Consider the following 11,597-nt stretch of genomic DNA (forward strand, 5'->3'; position numbering starts at 1 on the left):
AAAAAAATATTTATTTTCAGCTGCCAATATCTTTTACCGACCGTAAGTGCGTACATTTCCACTCTCTCTGCGCTGTATGCATATGTCCAGTAATCAATAATTTTCCCAGCATAATAACCAATGATCTGCGCATGCGCGTTATCAAGATGATGTCATTTTCAACCCCAAAATAATATGTTGACTCCAAAGGTTACCATACGGGTAAGGAAGCCAATTGTACTCTAGGACATATTGAAAATGTGTTTTATATAAATAAATTTTTGAAAATTTTCAAAACCACAAAATGCATTGATTAATTAAAATCGCATTCTTTTGTAATTCAACTACGCATTTCCATTTTGGACATCGTTGTTACCCGTTTGGCAGTGTAACGGTTTTCACTTTTAGAATAATAATTGTTATAATTGGATTTACAAAATCCTGATGATATTCAAAACAACTTAAAGCTTAAACAGACGGCAGCGTTGATCGGGATTTAATCTGGGACTTAATCCGGATCAAATGCAGTTAATTCCCGAGTTGATCCAGATCAACGCTGCCGTCTGTTTAAGCTCTTATGAACCTTATTCTAAATTTTATCAACCTTATGCTGGATTTCCACTAGGCATTAAATGGCAAAAATGACAAATGACGAAGTCGGGCATTAAAAAAATCGTGTCATTACATTAAAACAATAGTCATTAAGTTCACTTCCACATGGCATTATTTTAAATGGCATTCATTTTTTGTCATTTTAATGCCTAAGGGAAATCCAGCATTAATCTAAAATTTTATCAAAATAGAAAATCTAAAACGTTTCATAAAAATTATGTGTATTTGAGCAGGTAAAGAGGTACCCGGCGAAGGAATCCAGTCTTAAGCTTTTTCAAGAAAAAATAAAATGTACCGCATTTTTTTAATTTTGAAAATGTCCACCGTCTTTAATGAATCAAAACTACGGTTGAGGCTAACTTTGAGGTTATCCATCCAATTCAATCGTTATTTTCTTCCAAAGGTACAGAATGCCTATCGAGCCCTAACCGCCAAAATAACGTAAGCTACATTTTTTTCAAATTTTTTTTTTTGATGCAGAAATATTCCTCGATTATCTAGATACATTTCTGCATCAAAAAGAAAATTTTGAAATAAATGTCGCTTGCGTTATTTTGGCAGTTAGGTCTCGATATGTATGATGCCATAGCACTAACTTTTGCACCCTAGACGACGGCAAATGGGAGTGCAATGATGATACGATAAAAAATTAAGGTGTTTATTGCCATTAGAGTGCTATGATAAAGGGCATTTGGCGAATTTTGATTTGCCCATAATTTTGTTTGTTTATAATTATATACATACATACATTACATATTATAATATATTTTAATGGATAGATGATAAATTTCAAACCCATTATCATGGGCCGGGCATAATTAAAATTTGTTTGCTACATTTAACACATGTAAAAAATGTTGGATTATTTAAAATATCGCTTTAAACTTTGTGGGAGGAGCAAAAAAGTTGTTTGCTTAAGAAATTTGGGGGTGATTTACTTTTCTAATAAAAAAGTTTTGTTTAAAATGCAATTGTAACAAAAATGTTAACTACCTAGTATTTTCTGAGTCCATTTTGATTAATAGCATCTTCACAAAGTCCAAAATAAAATTTTCGATCCTTGCCTGAGGTACCTGCCCAACACATTTATTATTATAAATTCGTAGTATATGCGAGCTATTCATTGTTATTCTGAGACGAACTATAAGTAGTTCACCTTGTTCTTCATTTAAATATGTGTTCAAATTAACCTATTTATGGTATTTTTATACGAACGAACGTACAGCCAAACATAGTTCACATTTCTCCTATTAATCCAAGGTACCTATTTAATTTTGTTGACATTTCTTAGCAATCGAAAGTAAATTTCATAAGTAAATCAATTTCTGTGGAGATGTGTATGTAATTATTTGCGAATAAGCGATGAAATTAATGAACCTTCTATCAATAATTTTTAATTATACTATCAAATGTCGATGATATATAGAATCTTTCGATACTCCAAAGCAATCGACCCAACGACCGTCGGGTCTACGTTACCGGATTGTGTTCGTCAGCAGCATTCTCCAAACAATATTTACGAGCAATAGAAAGGCGACAAATGCTAGTGGGTTGACATGACCATTGCAATTGCAACTGCGACAATACATATGTTTCCACATTTACCGTATGTACTTTCATAGATGTGTTCGATCAATTCACAGCTAATTAAAGATGATCAGTTCTCTCCAACAACAATAGTTCCCTTAAGGACATACTTCTATTTTAGGCTCGAAAATTTAACATGCAACAAATTTACTTCCAAAATAATGACAGCTTTAATACTGTGCAATGTATTTTTATTACCTTAAACTAGTACTTGTAGTAAAGAACTAGGTAGGTTAAACACGTAAGCTTAAAGTTAACTTTTATGTACATATGTATTGTATATTTTTAATATTTTCAGAATACATCGGCGGAAGACTTAAAGCACTTCGGTAGACATTGATTGGGCACACTTTCACAGTGATTAAATCCATAACTAACGTGATATTAGTTTTGCAATATGCAATTACATATTTATATACATATATTAAGTACATGCTTATATGAATAGATTTGTAATATGTGCATATGAAAATACGTATTTACAGTATACGCATGTATGTATATCATATATACGCCCAATTGTCGACTTTTACTCAAAAACAATTTGTTCATAATATGTGCATTACTTCACTAATGACTCATTAAATCTTGTTAATTCATTTTCTCTATTCTCAAACAAGCCAGTTGCTATTGCGATATGATGAAAACAGACATGACACCAATTAATTGAAAGTATTGTTAAATTTTACCTGCAGCAAGAGTCGAATGAAATCTGAACGTCTATAAACCGGTGAAAACAATATTTATATTTTTTAGTAGTTTTATGTAGAACAACTTTTTTGCTCCGAAAAAATTCAAGACGTTCCAAAGAAGCTTCGACCAAAATTTATGGAACGAACAAATTATCTGACCGAATTAAGTAACCGAATACACTGTAACGAATGAATTAAGTAATTTATTGACAAAAAGAATGCCAGATAGTCAAGAAATTTACAACTTTTCTAGCATCAAGGAAAGTAGAAGTCTTTGGGGTGATTCACAATTCGCTTTTTATAAAACATGAATACTCAATCTGGGAATTATATTTAGGCAAAGGACGTAAATCTATAATACTATGTCTCCATTGAGAGATTTATTCATTAAGATTTAATAAATCCAGTTGCTAAATCACAACCGTCTCCATTACCATTACGAGATATGTTTGACGTTCACATTTTTAAATATTTGACGTTTGCTTATGTATGATTTTACAAATACAGTTGCGGACATTGATATACAGACAGATAAAAGGAAGGTACCAAGCGGAATTTCATTATATGAACTCTGAATATTATTGGCTTCTTATTCGTGGTAAATATGTATGTATAATATATAGTTTGGAAAGTGTAAAGAATGGTACCATATTCCGAATCATTTTCCCGAATTTAAGAAAAATTATCAAAACGGTAAAAAACATTTGCGGAAAGAAAAATTTTTGTAGAACTCTCTTATTCATAGGAGGGAACCGAAAATCCAATAGTGGGCCTTTGGCATATCATGAATACGAACTGAGTTCTAGAGGATGTTCGGTGCAATGTTATCGAAGCAGAACTATTACCGAAATTTATAAATTTTTTGTCCCAGCGCGTAAATGACTTATAGAAAGCGGAGAATACTCTGCATGATATTACTATAAAACATTTCTTCTAAATTTTTAGTTTTTAAAATAATATTTTCTTAATTTATTACAACCAAAGTTATGTAAATATTTATTACTAATTTTCCTCCCAAACTAACAAAAAAATATAAAAATCCCTAAAAATACGAAAATTCATGTATATTGAAAACACAAATGTCATTTGACTTATGGCATGTGAATTTGTGGTTGCCACATCCAACAAATTGTACTTATTGATCAATATTATTGAAGATTTGACGAAGATTTAACTTAAATCTACTGCCTTTCGAGTTTTAATTTTATATGATAAATCTCAAAAGATTTAACGTCAAATCTCGTCAGAGGGCTAAATCTTCATTAAATCTCACAATGGAGACATAGTATAAGAAGCGACAACACGCTGAAGTGTATCAAAACAAAGCGGTAAAATGGCAAAATGAAATTAAGTTCCTTGGGCATGTGCCAATTGATATCAAAGTAGCCTGCATAGTAAATTTTTGACAACTGTGAGGGCGCATGGGTGTCGAAGGAAATAAAGAAGCTGATCAGCTAGCCTAGACCCCGACACGACCGAAGCCCTTCCTTTCGGTGGATGCTAGTACGATAAAGGAGGCGCACAGGGATGAAAACAATAAACTGAGGGAACTGCATTGGCGAAACATCATGGAGCTTCGTCAAATCAAGAGCTTATTATGGGGGTACAATATAAAAACATACAGGCTAACTGGTCGCAGTGCTTACCCTACTCATATATCTAGCTACTCGCTGTGCACCACGGATCTATATATTTAGCACAAAAAGATTTTTTACCAAAGAATTTTGCTAATGATTGGCACAGGCCCTTTGTTTTCAGTTTATAGCGGTCAAATTGTTCGTTACGTTTTGGGGCAAAAATTTCCAAAATCTTAAAAACAAGTACTTCATACTTAAATACCTTAAAAAATACCAGCTCGGAATTCACCGAGTTCCAAACTCGTGTTACGACCAGGGTAACCCACTCATTTCTGAGAACTCCCCGAGTTCGATAATGAAATTAACCGATTTTGCCCGAAATTTCGTAAAATATACAAAAAAACACAAAAATTTAATGTACTTTGATATACTGCCGGTCTTTCTGTTTATTTTAATTTTTAAATGTATTTCATCTATGTATTCATCAACCAAACCAAACTTTTATAAAGTTAGTTAACAAATAAAGAATGAAAAATGTTAATATAATATTAACATACATACAGTGGTCGAACAAATTTTAGTCGCAACAATTATCTTCTTTTTATGATTAATTTTAGTTATTTTTTATAAAAATGCATGCTTTGTGCAATATTTGAAAAATTACAAACTTTCCTAAAAATTTTGAGCTTTTTAATTGAATAACCTCATAGCTTGTTTCATAGCTTGCATCACCCTGTTGTGTTTTTCAAATTCAACACAAGGCTTTGCAATAAAAAAATAAAAGAAAAAAATTATTTGGTGTTGCCGGTTTGAGTAAAGCGTTCACAAAAATGAAGTTGGTTAGGTAAATATAATTACGAATATATTAGTGTTTAAGATTTTTGTTTCTACATAAACGGAAGTTAAAATATTATCTGCAAGTTTAATATGAAACCCGAATTGCATATACTGCCTGTAACGCACCAAAGCGTGTTGTGAATTTAGCAAGCGGCGGGAACGTTTGCGGAAGTTGTCGCACAACGCCTTGCCTCTCATGTCGTTTTAAGCATGCTCCAAACGTTTAACTCAGAATAAAATAAATAGAAATTTATATCGTAAATAGCTTGAATGATTCTGGGCAATAACAAATATTAATAAAAATTAATTTTCGCGGTCTGTTTTTAACCCAGCGAATTCGAATAACATTCCTAATCTCTTTTCAGATTTCTCATGAAACTAAGTCACGAAACGGTGACCGTCGAATTGAAGAATGGTACCCAAATCCACGGCACAATCACAGGAGTTGATGTTGCAATGAATACACATTTGAAGTCTGTCAAAATGACAATCAAAAATAGGGACCCAGTACAATTGGAATCTCTCAGTATTCGCGGTAACAATATACGGTATTTTATACTTCCTGATAGTTTACCCCTCGAAACACTGCTCATCGACGATACACCGAAATCTAAAACGAAGAAGAAAGATAGTAGTCGCGCAGGTAATCGTGGCAGAGGACGCGGTACGCGTGGTCGCGGTGGTCCACGCGGACGTGGGGGGCGTGGAAGAGCTTCTGGTAGACGATAAGTTTTTACAATACTATGCTGGATTAAAATAAAATAGAAAAATGAAATAAGGAAACTGGACCTTTGTTAATCGCACAGTATAACATATTTCGTTTAGAGAGGATTGAAATTGGAATTTTTAATAACGAAAGTCTAATACCATGCGTAAAATATCCTGTACATAGTAAATACGCATAAAATAATGAATATTAAGATCGTGATTACAGCCATTTGGTGCGATTTATCTTTATGCATTGCTTTAACGTTTTCCTTGTGTTTAATAATTTCTGCTTTTAGTGCCAAAATCTCTTCTTCGATTACATCACGTAACGTAGGATCTATGTCAGGACCCTCGAGTGCATCTTCTAGCCCACGAATTCTATTTCCCAAATATAATATCTTGTGCTCTACACCATCTACCTAAAACCGAATACAAATAGGAATAACGAATGTTTAAAAATATGCAATTGTAAAATATCTAAGTAAAATGCGTACTTGTTCTTTTACACTACAAGTCCCAGGGTAATGTAAAGGTCGGTGGCGGAATTCCATATTAATTCAATTATACTGTTTCCTTTCCCTTCACAACCTTGCGCTTTGTTAGAAAAAATACTAGTACTGGAATAGTTTGTAAAATTATTATTTTTATTTATTTCTTGCCAAACGATAAATATTCATTAAAGACTTACAATGAGTTTGAGCTCTAGTTTTGTTTCGACATGCACGTTTCTCCACGTCCTTGCTTCTCTTTTCTTAAGTTATAAAATTGGTAATAAACAGTACGCAGCCAGTAACAACTTTCTCATGTATGTATATATGTATGTACATACATGCATTATGCTTTAATGGGGAAACTAATTTAAACTATAGAAATTTTCCTTAGAAATGTTAATTTTTTTATTTAACTTTAATTTACAGAGTCGTTTTTTTTTAAATAATTTAAATTAAATACATACATATTCATTTAATGTATTTATGATGCTGTGGTTCTTTCAGTTCCGAAGACTTTGACTAGATATACTATACAATTAATTTCAGGGCCTTTGAATATACATATTTGGATATTGGCAGCTTTTGCTTTGTTTCATTCGAAAAATCGGATGTCTTAGTTCCGCTTTCTGTTCATATAGACTTTAGCCGTGGCATATAAAATTCGTGAGCAAATATAAATATTACCTAAAGCGCATCCCAGCAGTGCACCTACTACATTGGGTATTGGATACGCTTGCCAATCACGGTCCCAGTCTAAAGGCGCAACTACAGAGCCAGCCCAAGCACCCAAGATTCCTCCTAAGGCATTGTATTTGAACAACCCGAGAGCAGTCTCCTCACTTTTTGTAACAGAATCGGGCTTTTCACAGAAACACACCTGTAATGCACCTCCTGCTCCTAGTAGAAATACAGTTGGAGATGCTGTTTGTAAGGTGAGCAAAAGCGCTAGTACAAAGGTTTGTTCATAGTTTTGCAGTACAGGTGCTCCTAATATAATACATACAAATGCATACAATAACGTGCATAGAAATTGTAAAAGCAATCCCCCACAAATTTCACGTATAGTAAAGTAGGAAGCCCTTTTTTGTCGCTGTTTTTGTGTAAGCGCATTATCATCCGCTCGACTGTAATATCGTGCAAGTACCACCTTGAGAAGCTCCCCGGTAAATACAATGGGTACAATAAGAGAATTCCAAAGGTTACCGACATTTGCCCAATTGCGCTGAAACTGCATATAAGTCATACAGACGAGCACCGTTGCCAAGCTTATAGACAAATGAAAGAGCTGATGTTTAGTTTTTTGCTGATCGAATTTCATAGCGAGTTTACTAGAAAACAAAATAATTATTTTAATAAGTTTGTTCCACACGCTTTCCTGGCTGTTTCGGTAATTACAGCGTAACAAATAAGTGTCAAAAATGTGTCAACCCGCGTCTGCGTTGCCAAACTGACGATTTCGTCGTCATTTTGACGTTTTTTATAGCTCAACGACGATTGGACGATTTTTCCACCGTTAAGGCTGATTCACATATAAGGTCGGTGTTATACAGACAAACTTTTGTTTGCCAAATTAAATGGCGGCTGCTTAGTTTGCTCGGAGGTGGTTATGTCGAGTTTGGCACAGGGTTGCACGTTCATTATGGTTTTCATGGCTATTGCCAACACGAAATGAGAATTTCAGATGTACATAACGCGCACAATTTAAAATTTTTGTATATGACAACACCGAATTTGCTGCAGTTTGACCAAACAAAATTAGTTTGCTGTGAGAGTCGCCAAACTCGCTCTCTCCGAGTTTGCTACAACAACAATTGCACGCAGTTTGCCAAACAAAATTTCTGCATAACACCAACCTACCTTTCTTCGCATTGCTTGATAGTTCTTTGCTTTGACGTATAAGATCGATGTAGGCATATGCATGAGTATGCTCACATAAAAAACGTTTGAAGCAAAGCAAAACGAAGCAAAATCTTGGGCAACTCTCAATTTTTGCCCGCTTAAGCAATCAGCTGCCTAGATGTATCTTTTCTCGTGCGCTTGCATTTGCATTTACAGGTCTATTCTGCGCTGGTAATAAAAAGTTTGTAACCAGTAAATAAAGTGCCTGTAAATTTTTAAACCCTTTTCGCATTCTGTGTACTCTTGTAACTGGTAAATTTTGTTATCATCTCATAAGCTGGTAACAAAGTATCGCCCCGTGAAATATGCAATGCCAGAATCTGCACAATGCTTAGCTGAATTGCTGAACATTTTAACTGGATTATCAACGAACCTAGAATCGCGGTGACAAGAAGTGGTAACATTTTTTGGTAATACAATTTTCCGGTTACAAAATCTTCGGTAACGTGCAGAATAGACCTGTTATTAATGACAAAAATAGGGTAAATAGGAATTATTATTGCTATTATTAATGCATATTATTATATGGTTATCTATTTTACAGATAAAAAATATGGAGGAAAAGGAGAACGCAAAAGCTGTCAAAGCGTTTATTGTAGCATACCTTCTGCGTTTCACGCTTTGGTTGTCAAAGTTTGAACTGTCAAGCAAAGCGAGGAAAGTCTTATGTAAATGGCACTAACCGGCCGTCTTCACGTGCTGGAAAATCTCGCTTGCGTGACGACGCATGCGAGAAACCGCACGTGAAACGGGCTTTTACAAGATATGCATTTGCATATGTAAATGCTACTTGTTTGTATGTCCCCGTATATTAAAATGTATCAGAAAAGTAGCATTTACATATGGGTATACATATCTTGTAAGTGCTCATCTACACACGGCGATTTTTGTTGCCGCAACTCGACGTTTGAAGGAGAGAGCAAGACGAGGAAAGGAGAGGGGCACCGAGTTGTTCGTGCTCGGGCAACACGCTTTGTGCTCTCGTTCGTCTGTGTAAATTGAGTTTTGCGATTCACAGCTGACACCAACAATTGCATACACAAAAATCGTCGTGTGTAAATGAAATGAGCAACACCAAAAGGGAATGTGAAAAATCGCGTCGACAAAAGTTTGCGTGTATAAACGCAGTCTAAGAATACTGTTCCATTAATGCATTTTTGTATGTTTGAAACATTGGGTAGGTTCAGAAGGCTCAGTAGTTGAGCGCAACCGTTGCTAAAAAAATAAGTAATAGGAACGCGTCTTCTGAACGGCTTGATACATTATCTGTCAAATTCAAAACACACAACATGTTGTCTCAAATGATCAGAAAAATATTACGATCATCTAACACGCAACTGTTCAGTTGATCAGAAGTACAAAACAACGCGTTCAGAAGGTGCAATCGCAACAGTTACTGAGCTGTTGCGCCTTCTGAACGTGCCCATTAATACAGCCATATGCATACAGCAGTAGTACAAGTGTATGATTAAGGAACGCATACGCTCTGAGAAACCACGCGTGCTAAATGGAAATGAAGGTTCATTTATACTGGCATGTATACACAGCAGCAAGCTCATGCCACCAACAGCGATGTCGTATGCATAAAATTTCTACTGGGAGTTTAAATACCGCAGTATAGCAGTTTTCAAACATTGTATTGATACGTTTTGGAAGTCAGCCGTTTTTACAATTAGGGCCGGTTGTTCAATGTCTGGTTATCACTACCACTACACTATCGACGATTTCGACATCATGCATGTAACATGTGATCGATAAAGCAGTAGTTGTGCTTAACCGGAGCTTCTACCTCCGATTTGCGCTAATCAGACATTGAACAACCGGCCCTAAATATAGATACTTAAGATAGATAAGTTATCGACGTTACAGACTCCCTGTTATATGCATGGAGTCGAAGTCGTCGATAACGATGTTTAACCGCCGATTAGTGTTAACCAGACATTGAGTAACCGGCCCTAAGAATACTATAAAAATATTTAGACATTAACAGATCTATTCTGCGCTAGTAATAAACATTTTATAACCGGTAAATAAAGTTCCTGTCAATTTTTAAACGCTTTTCACATCGCTCAAATTTATTGAATTTTAATGCAATTATCCACTTTTTAATAATTTTCACAGATTTTATGCAAAAAATACTAATTTTTAAGCAATTTTAATGCAAATATTAAGGGTACTCATATATACGCGCAGGTTTCATATTTGGGCAATTCGGCAACTTTGCGCCATGTGTTTCATGGGGACAATTTTATATTTTATGCAATTTCTGACATTTAATTATTTGACTATACCTAATTTATGAAGTTGAACAATTGAAACTCGAATTTGAGTAAATATTTAAGTCTTACCGCAGTTATTTCGAAAAAGCGTTGAGCACAAACCAAAATGAATGTAAACAAAATATCTGATTGAGGGTTGCACAGCACACTGCGCAAAGTTGCGCTACAAAATTTCCGCGCTAAGTTTCCCTTTTTGTGCAAATGGCTTTCCATACAAATTTTGACATTTCATTTAGGTAAATTGATGCAACAAAATGCTTTAAAATGTGTTGTCATGTTGAATTAACTCTTCTTTACTTGAATAAAAGTGTAAAATAGTGGTGCTTGTGATGTAAACAAACGCTCAGCTGACGAACCCGCTTTCGCAAACTTTTTTCTCAAAACCAGTTACAAATACAACGTCGCGTTCTTACGTGATCTTGTATTTTTGGTTCATGCGTTTTTCTAGGCGATTCAACATTGCTCCAGAAAAATCGCTCGTGTTAAGGGTGATTCAAAAATCGCTTGCCTCAAAGTAGACAGCAAGTCAACTTTTGCAGGCGATTATCGCCTGTCAAAAAATCGCCTCATGTAAAGACAGCTTAAAGGGCGAGGCGAGAATTTTAGGCTGTATCTAAGGCCCTGTCTCCACAGGAAAACACTGATGTCGTGATAACTATGTCACAAAATATATTTCCAATGGGGACCGCCTATTTCTCATGTGCTGCAATATATGTCAGCGCTTATTGCTTGACATCTATTGCAGGCAATTCGATAGTTTGACAGCCATATTTTCATTTGAAAGAAAGCGTGCTGGTGGTAACATCGATGAAATTTTTATATTAAATCAAAATAAAAGTCTTTTCCTTATTGGATTATTTATGATTACGTTTTAGGAAATTATTCAGCAAGTTTTTTAAAGATTTAAATGTTTTTAAACACCGAAATTGAGAGAAT

At 34.8% G+C, this 11,597-nt stretch overlaps 4 protein-coding genes and 1 long non-coding RNA gene across 5 annotated transcripts in view; 2 read left to right on the forward strand and 3 right to left on the reverse strand.

The window, feature by feature from the left end:
• Positions 1 to 3,017, reverse strand: LOC118738980. The gene is made up of 2 exons (XR_004992965.1): positions 2,868 to 3,017; positions 1 to 221 (listed from the first exon to the last, which is right to left on the reverse strand). It is a non-coding gene; the product is annotated as an uncharacterized LOC118738980 (long non-coding RNA).
• Positions 1 to 11,597, forward strand: part of LOC118738975 (kinesin light chain) — a 25,427-nt gene that overhangs the window by 3,485 nt on the left and 10,345 nt on the right. The window lies entirely within an intron of this gene.
• Positions 5,202 to 6,121, forward strand: LOC118738977 (probable small nuclear ribonucleoprotein Sm D1). Its single transcript, XM_036470050.1, has 2 exons — positions 5,202 to 5,291; positions 5,650 to 6,121. The coding sequence occupies exons 1-2, from the start codon at positions 5,278 to 5,280 to the stop codon at positions 6,011 to 6,013; spliced, it is 378 nt and encodes a 125-aa protein (XP_036325943.1). The 5' UTR covers positions 5,202 to 5,277; the 3' UTR covers positions 6,014 to 6,121.
• Positions 6,110 to 6,796, reverse strand: LOC118738979. The gene is made up of 3 exons (XM_036470051.1): positions 6,681 to 6,796; positions 6,487 to 6,609; positions 6,110 to 6,411 (listed from the first exon to the last, which is right to left on the reverse strand). Exons 2-3 carry the CDS (start codon positions 6,541 to 6,543, stop codon positions 6,145 to 6,147), a joined length of 324 nt encoding a protein of 107 aa, XP_036325944.1. The 5' UTR covers positions 6,544 to 6,609; positions 6,681 to 6,796; the 3' UTR covers positions 6,110 to 6,144.
• Positions 6,908 to 7,998, reverse strand: LOC118738976. The gene is made up of 2 exons (XM_036470049.1): positions 7,168 to 7,998; positions 6,908 to 7,109 (listed from the first exon to the last, which is right to left on the reverse strand). The coding sequence occupies exons 1-2, from the start codon at positions 7,799 to 7,801 to the stop codon at positions 7,012 to 7,014; spliced, it is 732 nt and encodes a 243-aa protein (XP_036325942.1). The 5' UTR covers positions 7,802 to 7,998; the 3' UTR covers positions 6,908 to 7,011.

This window comes from Rhagoletis pomonella, unplaced genomic scaffold (genome assembly GCF_013731165.1).
Source record: "Rhagoletis pomonella isolate Grant_MI unplaced genomic scaffold, Rhpom_1.0 Rhpom_scaffold_00005, whole genome shotgun sequence".
Classification (NCBI taxonomy): domain Eukaryota; kingdom Metazoa; phylum Arthropoda; class Insecta; order Diptera; family Tephritidae; genus Rhagoletis; species Rhagoletis pomonella.